This window comes from Diuraphis noxia, unplaced genomic scaffold, assembly GCF_037042655.1.
Source record: "Diuraphis noxia isolate RWA-SAM2 unplaced genomic scaffold, SU_Dnox_SAM2 contig0002, whole genome shotgun sequence".
Classification (NCBI taxonomy): Eukaryota; Metazoa; Arthropoda; class Insecta; order Hemiptera; family Aphididae; genus Diuraphis; species Diuraphis noxia.
Window position 1 is genome coordinate 9,098,948 of NW_028301712.1, and position 18,975 is coordinate 9,117,922.

At 31.3% G+C, this 18,975-nt stretch overlaps 2 protein-coding genes, 1 long non-coding RNA gene and 1 pseudogene across 3 annotated transcripts; all 4 read left to right on the top strand.

Moving 5' to 3' along the window:
• The first annotated feature begins 2,173 nt into the window (after positions 1 to 2,173).
• LOC149058051 (uncharacterized) lies at positions 2,174 to 2,866 on the top strand. The gene is made up of 2 exons (XM_089218292.1): positions 2,174 to 2,512; positions 2,564 to 2,866. The coding sequence occupies exons 1-2, from the start codon at positions 2,174 to 2,176 to the stop codon at positions 2,864 to 2,866; spliced, it is 642 nt and encodes a 213-aa protein (XP_089074418.1).
• Positions 2,867 to 3,934: 1,068 nt separating this feature from the next.
• Positions 3,935 to 4,860, top strand: LOC149058052 (uncharacterized). Its single transcript, XR_016190163.1, has 3 exons — positions 3,935 to 4,029; positions 4,094 to 4,293; positions 4,731 to 4,860. It is a non-coding gene; the product is annotated as an uncharacterized LOC149058052 (long non-coding RNA).
• A 2,304-nt stretch (positions 4,861 to 7,164) lies between these two features.
• LOC107170567 (52 kDa repressor of the inhibitor of the protein kinase-like) lies at positions 7,165 to 10,120 on the top strand. Its single transcript, XM_089218293.1, has 4 exons — positions 7,165 to 7,242; positions 7,424 to 7,552; positions 7,771 to 8,046; positions 8,123 to 10,120. Exons 1-4 carry the CDS (start codon positions 7,165 to 7,167, stop codon positions 10,118 to 10,120), a joined length of 2,481 nt encoding a protein of 826 aa, XP_089074419.1.
• A 7,222-nt stretch (positions 10,121 to 17,342) lies between these two features.
• LOC149058053 (uncharacterized) lies at positions 17,343 to 18,962 on the top strand (annotated as a pseudogene).
• The last annotated feature ends 13 nt before the right edge of the window (positions 18,963 to 18,975 follow it).

Genomic DNA, 18,975 nt, shown 5'->3' on the forward strand with positions numbered 1-18,975 from the left:
CTCAATATTGAAAAGCTGGCGCTTCCTCCGATTGGTAGCGAAAGTGACCAATTAGATTGGTCTACGATTAGGACCATGGTCCGATTTATATTCAAGGAAACAAACATAGATATCCATGTGTATCCTCAAATGGAGTTGAATGATTCAGAAAAGCGACAAGTTTTGGCAGAGCACCATGCCAGCCCGCTAGGAGGTCATCGTTTAATTTTTTTATTTTTTTTTGAAGTGTATTCAGATGCAATTCAATTGGAAAGGATTGGTGGATGACGTAAAAGAGTACGTCTCCAAATGTCCGTCATGTCAAATACAAAAAACAAGTAACAAGAATATCAGGCAGCCTATGATTATAAGTACTACAGCGACGGAACCTTTCGAAAAGGTGTTTATCGATGTGGTCGGTCCTCTACCGAAAACAGACAGCAACAATGCGTATATCCTGACAATGCAGGATGACCTAACCAAATTCTCAATGGCCGTCCCTATGTTTAACCACGAGGCTAATATAGTGGCGTATCACTTTGTGACGTCATGCGTATGTCTTCATGGGATTCCGGGAGCATTGGTCAGTGATCGGGGAACAGAGTTTCTGAGCAGAGTATTAGCTGAAACATGCAAGCTGCTGAAAATAAAATAATGCAACACCTCACCTTATCACCCACAGGCTAACAGAGCCCTGGAAAGGAGTCATCGGACTCTGGGGGAATACCTTCGGCATTTCATAGACCAAGATCAAATGAACTGGTATACATTCATTCCGTATGCTATGTTCGTTTTTAACTCATCAGAACATCGTTCCACTGGAAAGCAGCCACACGAGTTAATGTATGGGCGCACCATAAACATGCCAAATTCGTTCATGAAACCCCCTGAACTTCGGTACAATTATGAGGATTACCATTTGGAGTTAAAGCAGAAACTTCAACTGTCGCATCAAATAGCCAGGGATCGTCTGTTGGAATAAAAACAAAAGACGAAAGAGTATTAAGACCAAAAGCAAAATCAAATCACTGTACATGTACATGTCCTACTGTACTGTAGGTGATCTTGTACTGCTCAAGAATAGTGCAAGAAAAGGGAAACTCAGCCCCAAGTGGTTGGGACCTTACGAAGTAATCGAGCTTAGAGCCAACGAAAATGTAACCTTACAAAAAGAACGTAAAAGGGTGACAGTACACAAAAATCTTATTCGTGTTTTTGCGGACTGAACATTGTGAATAGCATGATAAATCTGGGAATGTAAATACTAACATAATCTTAAGTGAAAAAAAAAACTTAAAAAAAATTCATTTTCAGCTTCACTACAATTAAGGATCAAAGCACTGTATATAAGCTTTATTGAAAACTAGAATTAAGTATGAAAAGAAAACGTAAATCTTGTTTCAGAATTTTATCTCAATCAATCATAATCACCTCTGATGCCTTAGAACATAAAGCGGAATATCCTTTAGTGTCATCCACGTATGCCTATAACATCACGTCATACCACGATCATCAGGGTTTATATTTCGAGCACCATGGGTCAATGAAGATGTCATATCTCAATTGGGACTTAGTAGCATACATCGACCTCGTAGATCCGGGTTATAAATACCAGGATATAATGTCGCTGTATGAAGCTACCGCAAAAATTTGCGGACAAATGACAGAGCGGTTCGGAAGTACGGAAATATCAAATGCATGCGAACAATTCGTACAGGTATTTTCAAGAGCAACATTGCCCTACCTGTATGAAATCGAAACCAGTCGTCGTAATATGCTGCTTTCCATTGGAGATAAATACACGGGGGAAGCTAGGATACGACGAGGATTGGTCCACACAGTACAACGGATGGTGAAAGTATTGTATGGCATGTATTCAAATATTGACACCGATTTCATATTCAAATAAATAATAGCCCTCAGTCTAAGCAGAAATCAGAACATCACCCTAAGCTCGGAGAGGATAAAAATCATGCAGGTGGATACAGACAAACAGATAAAGAAGATCACAGAGCATCAGTAAAAACTGGAGAAAAATCTTCAGTATTTACAAGAGCAAACTAGAGTAGTCATACAAAAGCTTGACAAAATAGAATTGAAAACAAGGCTACTAGAAAAGGCGTTTCTTTTCGAAATTTTACTTAATCAGTATTCATACGAAACCCAAAATTTAATGGCCGTAATTAACTCAGCAATGAATGGCGAAATACATACAAGCGTGTTCTCATCGGAGAAATTTCTCATAGAATTGAGGGAAATTAAGATGAACTTACCGGTAGGAACAGCATTGCCACTAGAACTTAAAGCAGAATTTCTAATAGAATTTCTACAAATCTCTGACCTAACAATCCTTCATAGGGAACACTACTTAGTTTTTCTTATAGGAATACCTTTATCATCTGTTGAGGAATATACCATGTATCACCCTATTTCATTACCCATCCAATATGGCGAAAATACCATAGCCCTAATTCCCTCTGAAGTCAACTACCTAGCATTAAGTAACGACAACGAAAACTTTATCTCATTAGGGGTGAGTCAATAGGAATCATGTAGTAAGTTAGAGTCATATACACTTTGTAAGGGTGAGCAACCGATCCATTACCGAACGGGATCCAACTTATGCGAGTTATCTCAATTAACTAAATTTAACACCCATTCGAAAGACTGTAAAGTCAAACTAGTCACATTAAAGACACCTATTTGGCATCGATTATCGAAGACAAACTCTTGGTTGTACTATACTCAACCAGATTTATGTACGATTAAGTGCACAGATCCTCCGCATACATTCAGAGTTGAGATCTCGGGTGTGGGTAGCTTGACCACCTCCTCATCTTGTGAAATTCATACAAAAAGTTCTGTACTCGTACCTTTAAGATCTTAAATACAATATAAAATCAATGTTAACAGAAACTTTTTGCTCAGTTTTGCCACAGAACCTCACTAATGTAAAAATATTTAAGGATTTTAATTCATTAGCTCATAGAGCAATGGAATCGAGTGAACTTAAGCCTAAACCCACAGAACCATTGTTTATTTTTAAAATAGAATTCCATATTATCATGCTTTATATATCCATAACCTTTTCTATATTATTTATAAGTGCAGTAGCTATAAGGTTTAAGAATAAAATCATAAATATGTATAATCCGGAAATTGCGGGCAACCTTTCAAATAACGATCAAGATAACCTATAAGTTTGTAATTAAAAAAAAAAACCTTTTTGTATCGCCTTTAAGTTAGAAGTAAAATTAAGTTAGTTTAAGTATAAAAGACACCATGTGGCGGTATTTTAACTAGGTGTTACCCGTAGTTTAAGAAATTTGTAGAAGTAGTAAATTAGGTCGCAGGGACTGCTCCAGTTTAACGCTGGGGGTATGTTGTATATGCATGCCTGTGTGTATGTATATAGGTATGTATGTATGTACGTATGTACTACGTATATATTTATGTATGTGTGCATGTATATGTATATGTGTAGGGGGGGCTTGCATATCTATAACGCTCAAATGTGTTGTCTCAGGATAAAATGACTGTGTGACCGATTCGGTTCTCACGATGGTCTACGTGACCAAAAAGGCTGGGTCAGCACATACTGAAGGCCTCAGACGGACCGTTGCAACGCGCCCCGTCTGTTGGTAGGCAGTCGAGTCTGGTCAAAAGAGTGAGTGACACCCGCGTTACTCAGCAGAGCATCTTATAATTTGTATAGCAGAACCTCGTATAGTTTTAATCAGATCCTCTCGTAATATTAGTATTTTAATATTAATTTCTTTAGTGTGTAATTCATTTAAATATTCAGTTCTTTAGTGTTTAATTCATATCAATATTGATTTATCCAGTGTTAAGTTCATAAATCAGTAATTATAATATAATATATATATACCTATAACCAACACCTGTGTTACTTCATTCGACACTAAAACTAAGATAAACCTCACACGACGGTACACCACACTTCATGGCGATACAGCTGTTTTGGAAATTAAATGTCCTTTTTCGATCAAAGATTCGAATGAATTACAAACAGCGGTCGACAATAAAAAGGTATACAGAATATTAATTAATTAAATAAATATTTTAGTAATATGATTGTTTTGATAATTTACAGATACCTTATGTAACTATTGTAGACGGGAAAATGAAATTAAAAAAAACTAGTTAATACTATTATCAAATACAGGGACAATTAAAAATAACAAGAAGGAATGTATGTTATTTTGTTGTATACTCCGAAAAATGTATTGAAGATGACGTAATCGATTACAACGAAAGATTTTGGTATTCAAAAATGGATATTCAGTTAGAGACGTATGTTTACAAAAATTTAAATACCCTGCCTACCTTCGGTGTCTTATCTTTGTCGGGTACATTGTTCATGTGCAATTTTAGAACTATGACATAAACTATCAATTTGATAGTGACAATATTTACAAAAACTGGTTTTTATCGAATAATTATTTCGTTATATAGAAACATCAGATTCGTTATTTGGAGATAAATTTACGTGTAATTAACAATGAAGGTCATAGTTCTTAAAAGTATTTCGTTAAACAGAAAATTTCGTTAAATGGAAGTTCGTTATATGGAAGTTTCACTGTAATACAATTTAACCAATATAGTTTGTTGCATTGAAATACCTATTAGCTATTACATAAGATTGAAAATGTATAAATTGTAATAGGTAGTTATAAATTAAAATAAATAAATAAATAAATAAATTGTATAATAATATACCTATTTCACAGATTTTATAAAGAATGTCTTCTGCCAGAATTGGTTGAACCACGGTATGGAAAAAGACTATTAAAATCTGACATTTTCGAACCTACACATATATCGGAAAACATCAAAAATAAAAACAAAATCATACTAGACGTATCTCAGTAATATTATTATGTAAAATGTAAATAAATTGTAATATGCATATTATACGTATCATAGTACGTATTATACCTTCTAATTGTTTTTATTTTAATATAATTATTATTGTAATATAATAATAAGTAAATTATCCAGTAATCGAATCATACAAAAATCTATACCTATCTATTGGATTACCAAAATTGCTATATATAAATATACTAGCTGATCCCGTGCACTTGTTGCCCTTAAAAATTTGTAAATATAAATCAAGCTATGTTGTATTGCCGTCTTTACAATCTATATATTGATACATATATTTAGGTAAGCAGTAACTTTAAAAAAAAATAGTAGACCCTCAGTACAGCAAACGTCAATTAAAAAGCGACATTATTGAACCTCCTCACATAATTAAAAATATTAAAATTATGAAAAAAAAAAAAAAACAAAATTTAGTCTTCATAATAACTACAAATTGTACATAATATACATTTTTTTTTTATACATGTATTATTAATTTGTAAACTACTGTATAATTTTTTTTTTTTTTTTAAGTTTAGTTGTTAATAAACGGAAAGATGCTAAGAAATGGGAAAATGCAAATTATGCTGTAGTTAAAAATAATTTAATATTGAACAGTTGAACGTAAAATATGTATTTGTTTAGGTACTGTTAAATTATATTTTACTGTATGTATTATATTTGAATGAGTACTAGTGCCATAACTACAAACTAAGCTATGTTGTGTTGCTGTTTTTACATATTGGTGCATATATTTAGGTAAGCACTAACTTTTCAAAAAAGATAGTTCGAATGGTACGCGCGGATATTACAAATAATACCGCGACGTTTACTCTGTGAATTTTATATTGACGGGATACATCAAAGTCGAACGTTCATGAAATAATAATCGGCGCTCCCGAGACGCGCTGAATGAGCAGTGCCAGTAGTGCCGCCGATTGCGAGTAGTAGGCGTGGCTTAGACGTCGCGCGCTTGCGGATCCCGAAAACACCTAATAGCGCCGCTCTCTCGGCCGTTGCATATGTAATACTTTGAGTATCACGTCCTCTTAAATATTAAATAATTTGTATTGAGTCAAAAAGTTAACTATTATTATTTTGTTTTTAATAATTATTTATGTTATTTTTAATTTGTATTGAGTCAAAAAGTTAACTATTATTATTTTGTTTTTAATAATTATTATTCTATTTTTAATTTGGATTGAGTCAAATGTGTAACTATTATTATTTTCTTTTTAATAATTATTTATATTTTTTTAATTTTAAACTGTTTTTATATTTATAGGCACTTTAACCTAACCTTGGAAAATATTTGTTGTATTATAATTATATTGTGTTATCACATATGCAACAACTAGTAGTCTCAGACCTCAGTTGTTCTGTTCTGTTATGCTCTCTCATGTAATAAATTAACCAGTTTTTTTTTCAATTAAATTAATGTGTATTCATTATACAATTTATCAGAAGTGGGATCAGAAGCCAGATTTAAACATCTCGAGATATATGGTTTATGATTTTTATCCATCTCGATCAACAATACGGACACGCGTATTGATCCAATACCGTTTGTTGTAAATTTAAATACACGTTTTTAGTAAATTCAGGCCGAGTTAAGTAAGATGGATAGTCATAAAGATGAATCGAGTTTCCAAGGCGTAATCGAAACAATTTATGTTGGGCCTGATGATGTTCCTAAAGCCAGTGGCCTAGCCAGGGGGGGGGCTAAGAGGGCTATAGCCCCCCCCCCCATTGACTGTGTTTATTTTAGCCATAGTAGGCTATAGTCATATTATGATTTAATAATAAAAAATATCAATCTTTATGATATTCTTTCTCATATCATTGTCTTATCATGGTTAATTCACACAGCGGCGTTTAATAAATGTATAGTACAACTGTACTTCGATAATACGAGCCTCGGAGCAGTCGGTGCCTACCTTTTACAGTTGTAACACTTGTACCAATAGGCAATAACTACTATCACAGTATCACGTCCTTATCTAATATGATGCAAAATCCATATTGTGATTATTGTTAACAGACATACACTAATAAAAATATAATGATAATTGAAATAAACATTTAACAAATGATAATTTATATCGGTTACTGTAATACTGTTACGGTGTTACGCATAGTCGCATAGACAAACGACAAAGTTTATTACCTACTTTATTACTTTATTTAGTTTTTCTGTTACTATATTGATATTATATTATTATATATTCATTTTTTTTGTGTGTTTCGTAGCGAATAGTGGGTAGTGGGTAGTGGGTACGCATTTAAAATTATATAAACATGAGTGATAAACGGAAAAATGTATTTCCAATATTTAATATGAAAAAAAAATGCCAAGAAGTCTACTCGGATGAGCCAGTAAGTACAAATATCAAATTGCATTGACCAACTTAAATAATATTATGTTCTTCATTATAAATTCCATATGCTGAATTTTTATGTTTACAAATTTGAAAATTAAGTACAGAGTATTTCTATATATCTGATATTACTATAAAATTATAAGATTAACTATATTTTTTATACTTTACTTATGAAGATTAAGATTGATAAGGCTGAAAATGAGGAACTAACTATACCATCAACAACACCAATTACCATTAAATCTATTGAACCTGATTCTATTATTTCTAAAGAAACTGATCCTAATGAAAATATTAATGAAACGGTAAAAATTGTGTAGTTTTTAATTTATTTTTAATTTAGATTAAAGCCATTTACTGTCATAAGTGTAAAGTGTAGAATTAGTACAAGTGAATAACTATTATATTTTATCTTATATTTATTTATTTATATATATTGATAATTTTATAATCAATCTTATATTCAGATTCATAGATTTGCTTGTATGCTAATGCTTGTTATTTATTAATTCTCACTTAATAGGTTCTTGGTGCACCTGCTTGGCCCCTTAATGATATTGCTAATTTTATTGGAAAACAGCAACTAAATGCTAAAGAAATAAATAATTGCTTGACGCTTGAGTGGAAACCTCCTGCTAACTATGTTTTTCCTGAATGTGTTGAAGGGAAACAAAAAAGGAGATTTCTACACAAATATTTAACAATGTTCCCATGGTTAGCTTATAGTAAATGCAAAGAAGGGGCTTATTGTAAATATTGTATAGTTTTTGCGTTTTCTGGAGGTGGTGTTGGCCATCAAGTAATTATTTTCTGCTTAAACTTATACCACCATAATAATATGAATAGTTTATAAATTATATAATTTGTTTTTATAGAAACTTGGAAAACTAGTTAAGTACCCTATGGTGAAGTATAAAGATGCATTGAAAGAATTACAAAATCATCAAAATAATGACTACCATCGTTTGTCCACACAAAGGGCCAATGACTTTTTAATTAATTTTGAAAATACAAATAATAAGTCAGTAAATGTGCTTCTAGATAAACATAAACAACAAACAATTGAATACAACCGTAAGAGATTGATGCCAATAGTTAAAACTATACTATTTTGTGCTCGACATAATATTCCATTACGTGGGCACCGGGAAATGGGTTCCATGGCATCAGGTAATGTCAGAGACTTTTGTTTAAATGGTGAGCAAGGAGTGTTTCGTGGTCTTCTTGCTTTTAGAATTGAATGTGGTGATACTGATTTATTGAATCATTTGGAAACAGCACCTAAAAACTGTACAATGATAAGTCCTCAGATTCAAAATGAAGTAATTGAAGCCATTGGCAGTGTAATTGAAAAAAAAATTGTTGAAAGAATTAAATCTTCAAAGTTCTATTCTATTTTGTGTGATGAAACCACCGATTTAAGTACAGAAGAACAAATGACCGTTTGTATTCGATATGTTGATTTAACAAATTGTGTCATTCAAGAGGACTTTTTGGGTTTTGTCAAAATGACTTCTACCACGAGAGTTTCAATCAAAAACGCTATTAAACAAAAGTTAGAAGAACTAGGGCTTAGCTTAGATAATCTCAGGGGTCAAGGCTATGATGGTAGATCAAACATGGCAGGCAAAAACAATGGTGTTCAGGCTCTAATTTTAAACGAACAGCCATTAGCATTTTATACCCATTGTTTCAGTCATTCACTTAATTTATGTATAACTAAAGCGTGCGAAGTGTCTTCAATAAAGCATATGATGGGAGTTATTGGTGCTGTTGCATCTTTTTTCTCTGCTTCTGCAAAAAGAGCAGACAAATTAAAATCTGTTATAGAATCAGAAATTTCAAATACAGAATCCCACAAACAGAGAAAGACTAAACTTAAAACATTGTGCGAGACGCGTTGGGTTGAACGTCATGACTCCTTGATGACATTTAAAGAATTGTATGTTTTTATACTTAATGCACTTGAAGAACTACAACATGATTCAAACACTGAAACTTCAAGTAAAGCATTACTGTACTTAAATTCTATAACTAAAAGTGAATTTCTAGTGGCTATTGATGTTGCGGCGCTTTGCCTTGCTTATACATTACAACTTAGTGTTGCTTTACAATCTAAGCAACAAGACTTATCAAGAGCATTATCCGATGTCATGGTAATAAAAGGGGCATTACAGAGTCTTCGGGAAGATGCAGACAACCAGTTTAACATAGTTTTTAAAAACGTAATAGAATTAGGAGAAAAAATTAATATTGAAATACGCATGCTTCGAATATGTAACAGACAAATAAATAGAATAAATATTGATTCTGAAAATGCTGAAATATATTTCAAACGATCAATATTTCTTCCTTTTCTTGATTATCTCATTCAATCAATGGATACACGGTTCGATAATAGACTATCTAGCATAATCCCTCTAGAAGGTTTGATTCCAAGTCATTTTGATGAGTATGACGATAGAACTATTTTAGAAGCTGCCAAAATATATAGCAATGATTTATCTAATAATATGAACTCTACACTCAAAGCTGAGTTATCATTATGGAGGCAACAATGGAAAACTAACAACATACCAAAGCCTGTCTCAGCTATTGAATCAATGTCCCACTGTACTAACCTTGTACCTAACATTAAATTATTGTTACAGTTGTTTGCAACCTTGCCTGTAACTTCTGCAACACCAGAAAGAACATTTTCCACCCTGTCAAGAATGAAAACATACTTGAGGTCAACAATGATGGAGAAAAGATTAAATGGCTTAGCTATGGCAAATATAAATAAAAAAGAACTTGTTAAGGAAGCAGATATCATTCAAGTTTTTGCTCAAAACGCCCCAAGAAGAATGCAGTTAAAAGATTGGAGCCTGTAGGCATAATAAATAAATAAAAATGTTTATACATGTATACAATTTAAAAAACAAAAGTAAATAAAAGAAATATGTTATTTGTATTTTTTGAATTTTTTTGTGAAAATTAGCCCCCCCCCCCCCATACAAAATTCCTGGCTACGCCACTGCTTAAGCCAATTATGGTAGCGGCGTTACTGGCAGTAGTAGTGATGTTACATCCGAACCTAAGGTCAGTACTGATTATGTCTTGAAACAATTAATGAAACATACATTACAAGTAAGTAAAATAAATAATGAACCTAAAATTATACCAGTTTTACCCGATTTGAATAAATCGTTGCCTAGTTTTGCGGGGAAAAGTTATAACGATGATGCCTTAGATTGGCTAACCTCCATAAATGGCCTGATAATCTGAAGATGGAAACTGCACGTAATTGCCTTGAAGGTTCAGCAAAACAGTGGTTCATTGGTTGAGTTTTCAATTCTTGGAGTGACTTTGAGACTCAGTTCAAGCGTACGTTTGCTATCGGTAGTCGATGGAAAACCTTAGTTGCACGTGTACAAGATAAAAATAAAAACGCATTAGACTATTTCCATGAAAAGGTACGTCTTTGTAGAAATATTAATCTCGGAATAGAAGACATTAAAGAACAAATAATGATAGGTGTAAGCTCCAAAGAACTATGTCAATATTTATTGAGTTGTGATCATTTTAGTGAAGACAGTTTATTGAGCGACATTATTAACTTTTAACGTATGATCGAATATTGCTTACTACAAAATAATAAGATTTCTAACAAATTGGACTTGGGTAGAGTAGTATCTAATCCTAGTGATCGGGATAAAGCTAAAGTAGTAAAGAAGTGTACCAACTGTGGAGGAAGGTATCATGTTGAAGAATGTTGCAAACAAAAGCGAGAAAATGGATCTTGCTTTCTATGTGGCTCTATAGATCATAAAAAACCAGATTTTCCGAAGCGTTCCACATCAACATGGAAGGCTAATAAGGCAAGAGAAACAAATAAGTCTAGAATGTCTACAATGTTCCTGTGGCTGCGGTACAAAAGGTGATTGGTGGAATATTCGGTGAAGATCAGAGGTAAAATTAAATGCAATTCTTGATTCCGGAAGTGGTATCCCTTTAATAAAAGAAAATATTGTTCCTCTAGGCGTTAAGTATAATTCACAGTTTGTTAATAACTTTATTGGTATTAATAATGTTAAATTAGATATTTTGAGTGTCATCAAAGATAAGCTTATAATAGGTGAGAATAATTTAATGTTAGATTTTCATGTTGTTTCTAACAACACTAGGTATGGTAAATAAATGTTTACTGGGAAGGAACTTCTTACTAAATCAAACTATAACCACAGATTATATAAAACCAGATGGTGCACTTCTTCGATTTACTGATAACACAAACTTACCTCAAATCAGTAGGGTCACATAAGAGAAATAAATTAATGTACAACAACTTTTACCATAATTTTTAATTATTGTATCAAATAATATTTAATACATAATAATTAATTATATTATATTATATCATATATAATTTATATGTACTTTGAGCGTCAATGGCTCAATGCTAATGGAATTCCAAAAATCATATAAAATTTTGCGTAGCTTTAATTCAATATATGGATTAGTCTGTTATAATCTTGGGGCTTATGTTTGTCAAATCTACTTGTATTTTTTAAAACTTTTAACAGATATTCATGTTAAGCACACAAATACTTCCCAAACATTTTTTGAGAAGTGATTTTTAAATATTTAAAATATTTTTTTGTGCATATTATTCCAGAATACTAAATTTGTTTTCTCTTTTTCGATATTTTTATTTACACTTCAAGAAATAGTGACTCTGTTACACAATTTAAAAATATTTTACTGTGTACATCACAAAGACAAGGAGGAAATACATTATTTTTAAAATAAAAACAAATTTTGGTCTGTGGCAGGAGTATTAGCTCATTTATTATAATGTTCTTCACAAGTTCAATACACAAAAGATAAATAAATAAAAAAAATTATAGGTAGAGAAGATTAAAATCAGATTCCGTAAAAGAAACCCGATTTTTAATTTTTAAATTTTACGTCCAAAAAATAATTCGAAAAGCTAACTAAATGGGCATGGTTTAACATGAAATATTATACTAAGTTTTACAGATATAAAAAATCGGGTATCTTACAGAATCAGATATGAAAAATATTTTCTTTATTATTAAATAAATATAAAATAATTGGTGCAAAAATAAAATATGAAGATTAAATATTTTCCCTATCCGCGGTGACACTGATTTGAGGTAGGTTTTGATTTTTCGCATTTTTGAGAATTACATGGGCCGACTAGGGAGTGCACCATCTGGTTTTATATAATCTGTGCTATAACTGTAATTTTTGATAATGGTGAAGTAATGATAAAATAAAAAGAATTGTGTTCAGAGAATCAATATATTGCAGATGAGATTATGTTAATTGGTGAAAATGGGTTGTTTGATGAAATCGATGGTAAATATGAGTTAAAAATAGAATCTGAAGTTGATTTTGAAGTAAAAACTAAATTGTATGAGTTATTCGAGGAATGTTATGTTAAACCATTAAGGCCTAGTGAACCCAAAGTTGATTTTGAAATGACTATAATTATTGAACCTAATAATGTACCATTTTATTTTAGACCTAGAAAGTTTTCATATTATAAAAAACAAAAAGTAGAAATAATTATCAATGAATTACTATAAAAAATAAAATTATTCAAAAGAGTTATTCGCCATATAGTTTTCCCATTGTTTTGTGAGAAAAAAACAGGTGATCTGCGTCTGTGTGTAGATTACAGGGAATTAAATAAGATAACATTAAAAGATAACTTCACATTACCAAGGATAGAAGATCAAATAGATAAGTTAAGAGATAAATATTATTTTACTAAACTTGACTTAAAAAAATGCGTTTCATCATGTTAAACTTAATAAAGAATCAACTACGCTGACAACATTTGTCTCACATTCTGGACAGTATGAGTACTTAAGGATACCGTTTGGTCTTAAAAATAATCCACCAGTTTTTATGCGTTACATTAATTTAATTTTTAAAGATTTATCATTTAATTGAATTTAGTGAAATTCTAATATATATTGACGATATCATGATTGCAACTCAGGATGTACAAAGTCATTTTTACATTTTGAAAAAAGTATTAAAGTTATAAGTAGACAATTTGCTAGTATTGAGATTAGATAAATGTACATTTTTATATAATACAATCTCATATTTAGGGTATATTATATCAGGAGAAGGTATACAACCAGGCACATGTAACATAAAAGCTATACAAGATTTGCTTTACCTAAAATGACAAAAGAACTACATAGCTTTGTAGGATTGGTTTCATATTTTCGAAAATTTATTAAAGACTTTTCATTGATGGCAAAACCTCTTTATGAATTATTAAAAAAAAATACTCCTTTCGTGTTTGGCCAAAGGGAAATGGATGTTTTTAATCATTTAAAATGCTTACTAGTTTCCCCACCAATATTATTAATTTATTCTCCATTATTGGAAACATAATTACATTGTGACTCGTCTTCACATGGACATGGCTCAATACCACGGACTAAGATAAACAGGACTGGAAACGATTGATGGGAGGAGGGTGGGCGGCCGGAACCACAGTGTAACGCTTGTGGTACATGGGCGAATGTGGCTCTATCTATTGATAATACTTTCTGTAAATATTAGCAATGCTATTCCTATATTAGGATTAGACGCATGCAGATTATTAAAATTGATTAGTAGGATAGATACAGTAACACTGGAAAATGTGGAAGGTAAAGTTAGTAATAAAGAGCAGATAACTGAGTCCTATAGTGATATCTTTGAGGGACTAGGCGCATTTACAGGAAAAAAATATCATATTACTTTAGACCAAAATGTAACTCCAGTTATAAGCCCAAATAGGAGAGTACTATTTAGTATTATTCCTGAATTAAAAGATACAATTAAATCACTAGTAAAAAGGAACGTTATTAAGATAATAAATGAGCCAACTGAGTGGGTAAGTCCCCTAGTGATTGTTAAAAAACCTAAAGGAGGACTTAGATTGTGCTTAGATCCAAAAAATCTTAATAAAGCGATAAGGAGAGAGCACCATCCCATCCCAAACGTTGAAGAAATATTAACGGGATTAGAAGGTAAAAAGTTGTTTAGTGTATTAGATCTAAAAGATGGGTTCTGGCATGTGAAATTAGATGAGGAGAGTTCAAAGGTGTGTACGTTTACTACACCATTTGGTCGTTATTGTTTTACAAGATTACCTTTCGAAATTTCATCGGCACCTGAAGTTTTCCAGCGTAAGACAAGTGAGGCTTTTGGTGACATAGATGGCGTGCTGTGTTATTTTGATGATCTTATTATATCAGGAGCAACAGAAGTAGAACATGATAGAGCTCTAATTAGAGTGTTAAATAGAGCTAGAGAATTAAATATAAAATTTAATAAAGAAAAGTTTCAATTTAAACAAAATACAGTAAATTATGTTGGACATGAAATTTCTCATGAGGGTGTAAGGCCTGATAAGAAACATATTGAAGCAGTAGTAAAATTAAAGTATCCAAAAACTAAAAAAGATCTATTGAGATTGTTAGGATTAGTAAAATATGTGGGAAAATTTATACCTAACCTAAGTAAAATAACTGCACCTTTAAGACAACTTACACAAAATAATGTTGAATTTAAGTTGCAAAGTCAACACTTACAGTCTGTCGATAAGCTTAAAAAACTGTTATCAACGTCACCAGTTCTTAAAACTTTTGATATTAAAAAACCTATCATAATACAAACAGATGCATCTCGAGATGGCCTGGGTTCTGCATTAATACAAGATGGGCATGTAGTATTGTATGCATCCCGTAGTTTAAATAATGCTGAGAAACAATATGCTCAAATAGAAAAAGAGATGCTTGCCATATCGTTCGCGTGCGATAAATTTCATACATTTATTTATGGTAGAAAAGTAGTTGTACAGTCTGACCATAAACCACTGGAGTCTATATTCAAAAAAGATTTGCATAAAGTGACTATGCGGCTACAAAGACTAATAATGAGATTGTTAAGATATGACTTAAGTATTGTGTATACAACCGGAAAAGAGATGTTCATTGCAGATACATTATCAAGGGATTTTTTAAGCATAGAAGGTGATAAAGATTCTGAAATAGAGTTAGTGGTTCTTGAGTTAGTAGAAAGTTTGGCTATGTCAAAAGAAAAACAAGAATTATTTAGAATAGAAACAGAAAAGGATAATGAACTAAGTACCCTGATTAAAATGTGCAATACTGGTTGGCCAATAACTAAGAATAAAGTTCCACAAAACATAAAAAAATTTTGGAATCTTAAACATGACCTAATGATTATAAATGGACTAGTATTTTTAAACAAAAAAGTTGTTGTGCCGGAGGTATTGAAAGATCCAATGTTAAAAATAATACATGAAGGACACTGGGGAATAGTCAAGTGTAAGTCCAGAGCAAGAGAGTTACTATATTGGCGTGGTATGGATAAAGACATAGAGAAATAAGTTCAGTCTTGTACTGTTTGTACTAAATTACAAAGTTCTAAACCTAAAGAACCTTTATTATCTCATCCTGTACCAAACAGATCTTGGGAAAGATTAGGAGCAGAAATATTGGAGTTTGATCATAAGTATTATCTGGTAGTCGCTGATTATTATTCCAACTGGATAGAATTGTTACATATCTCTAATAAGTCAGCAAGTGAAATAATTTCTAAATTTATGTCTATTTTTGCTAGGTTTGGTAGCCCTGATGCAGTAGTAGCTGGCAATGTACCATTCAACAGTATTGAATTTAGGAACTTTGGAAAAGATTGGAACTTTGAAGTGATAACAAGTAGTCCCACTCGTATTGAAGGTGTTAGTTTTTCCCCAGCAGAACTGTTAATGACTAAAAAACTTAAAGAAAAATTACCTGTCTTAGAAAGTCTTTTGAGACCAAAATACATTAACCTCGATAAAGTAAAAAATAGTTTAAAAAGAAAGAAAACAAAAGCAAAAGCAATATTATGATAGACATGCAAAAAAGTGTAGCGAATTTAGGCCACATGAGGATATATTATTCTTAAAAGATAATGTGTGGGTACCTGGAAAAATTATTAAGAAAGCCAATGCACCTAGATCTTATTGGGTGAATGATATGTGTAAAAAAGAGTTTAGACGAACAAGTAGACATTCGAGGAAAATATACTTAGGACCAATTAGTATAAATGGTGAAAGTGATGAAAATGTAGATCTTAAAGGAAAAATTGTTAAAAATGCAGTTACTAATGAGAGAGGTGAAGAAATAATTGTTAATAATATTGTAAAAGGCAGCGTAAACCAAATATAAAGAAAGACTTCCTATATTATTGATTAATTAATTTTTGTAATACTATTACCTATGTATAATTATTCTTATGTTGTATTTGTTATTTCAAAATAATTAATATTTAATTACTTAGCTTCGAATTTTTTGTATCAACTCTATATTGTGTATTCATTTAAATCTTAAGTGTAAGGATGTTATGTATGGTCACACTGCTGTTCAGCAGTTAACCTATAAACACTTATTATTATTATTTGTCTGGTTGTCACTATATTAGTATGTTGTCCATGTATTATAATTTATATTCTGTATTATATTATATTGTTGTATCCTGTATATACTAGACACCCTGTATGCGATATGTGCGTTCGCTGGATAACGCAATGGCCTACGTGACTGTGGGAAGTGCGTTGGTCAGCGAATTCGCCGTGCAAGGACCCGTACGGTTCCCACGGACGGGGCCGTGTCGGCAGTCGGAGTACGGACTCGAGTTAGACAGAACCTCCATTGTGTAGACAGAAAATCTTAGTTATAAGTTTGAGTAAAAATAATAAAATTAGTGTACGTGAAGTAATTTAACTAGCGTTTTTATTTATAAATCATTAATTCCTGATTCCAACGATAATACGGCGTTAGCACACATCAATATTATAATTATTATAACAATATTATATGTATACATATGTTATATTGTGTTTAATAAATATGAAACGTTACAACTTAGCATTTGTTACACATGCATTTATTTGAATATTTCTATTTATAATAGTTCATTACATTTATACTCACCTATTAGCTTTTGGGTGTTAGTATTGTACTGCATTTTACCAACTATAAATTATATATTCATTTGTTTTTCACGAAAATGCCGAGAAAATGCTCTGTGGATGGTTGTACAGGATCTTCAGAGGGAAAAAGAATACTTTATTTAAAAGCCCAAAAGATGTGGATTGTTTGACGGCTTGGAATGAAGCGATTTCAATTGCCAATGGTCGAAATTGCTTTGCTACATTTGTTTGCGAAAAACATTTTAAAACTGAAGACATTATTTATGAATATGCTAACCATCCAAATAATGTAAGAAATATTTTCATAAATAAATAATTAAATTACAAATAACATTAACTAGGTACAAATTAAAGATAAACGGAGAAATGAAACGCACTATACCTCAATTAAAGCGAGGTGCTGTTCCATCAATTTTTTCTTCTTATATTGGTGAAGTAAGTATAATAGACGATAGTCAGTATGACCAATGCAAAATTGGTATATTTCTAAATTGATAGTTTAAATACATATTTTATTCAATTAAAAATATGATTAGGTACCAACTACTAGGTACTATTTTTTTAAATTTCAGCCCTTAATTATTAAAAAACCCAGACCAGCATGCAGTAAACAATTAGTATGGAGATATATTCCTGCTCCTTTATCTGTGAATGATAATAGTGAAGCCATTCAGGTACATTTTTATTTAGCTATTTATTAAAATAATTATAAATAGTTCTACACTTATTTTAGCATAAAAATTAATAATTTTTACTATAGAAATGTGAACATGTACCTGAAATTAATATAAATACCTTTGACAATCTTTTATATGTGTATAAACATTTGAAGTTGCCATTGGGTTGGTCGTCATTTGGAAATGTGAAAGCAGTAACATTTTATTTATTAGGACATACATTTAATGGTGAACAACTTTTTGCTACAATTGAAAAACAAATCACATTTACATCTGAACATGAAATTGGATTTTATATTATGAACAATTTTCCAATAAGTTGTAATGATCTCGGTTTAAGTTTTAAATTGACTTTTCCCCTTAATGAAAAAAGTATTGAAGAATCAATTGAACATTTTAATAATAAAATAGTTTGCTATGGTGCTACTCATGCGTCTAATTTTTCTGGTAGTATTTATCATTATCTTTTATGATTGCCTGATAAGTTTTGTAAAATATTTACTTTTAGGTATTCAAGTTAAAACTGCATCTCTAGGATTCAATAATGTATGGCGTCATGTTAAATGTTAAATGATTATTTAATTGATTCTAACAAAAGATGTAAATTTTGTGAAGGTTTATTCAACATTTAGGGTGTATAAAAAAAGATCTTTGGAAGTAAAGTCCAAATATATAGGTGTTAACATTGATAAATGTCCTATATTATATTATATTAGTATTAGTTGATAAGAAAGGGGAACTGATTATGTGATTAGGTGATAATGTAATTGATGTTATTATGATTCTTATTATTAAGTTTAGTCTAGTCTCAACAGCCGTACGTTGACTGTTGTGCGAGTCACGTTGTTCCTAATCATGAGTTTTAATAAATAAATGATCAGTAATTTAAGTGTTGTTAATATAGGGTCAATTCTTACTCCAATCCGCAAAAAGAAATATTGTAATATTTTAAATAAAAAAAAAATTTACAAAAATCTAATTCTAAGTAGGTTCAATAGTATTGTATACTCTTTATTATGAATCACTATGAAAT

Excerpts from the sequence above, each read along its gene's own strand:
- LOC107170567 (XM_089218293.1), top strand. The coding sequence starts at position 7,165 with ATGAGTGATAAACGGAAAAATGTATTTCCAATATTTAATATGAAAAAA. Across the intron at positions 7,553-7,770 it reads ATGAAAATATTAATGAAACG|GTTCTTGGTGCACCTGCTTG; the intron begins GTAAAAATTGTG and ends CTCACTTAATAG. Across the intron at positions 8,047-8,122 it reads GAGGTGGTGTTGGCCATCAA|AAACTTGGAAAACTAGTTAA; the intron begins GTAATTATTTTC and ends TTGTTTTTATAG.
- LOC149058051 (XM_089218292.1), top strand. The coding sequence starts at position 2,174 with ATGAATGGCGAAATACATACAAGCGTGTTCTCATCGGAGAAATTTCTC. Across the intron at positions 2,513-2,563 it reads AAAACTTTATCTCATTAGGG|GGTGAGCAACCGATCCATTA; the intron begins GTGAGTCAATAG and ends ACACTTTGTAAG.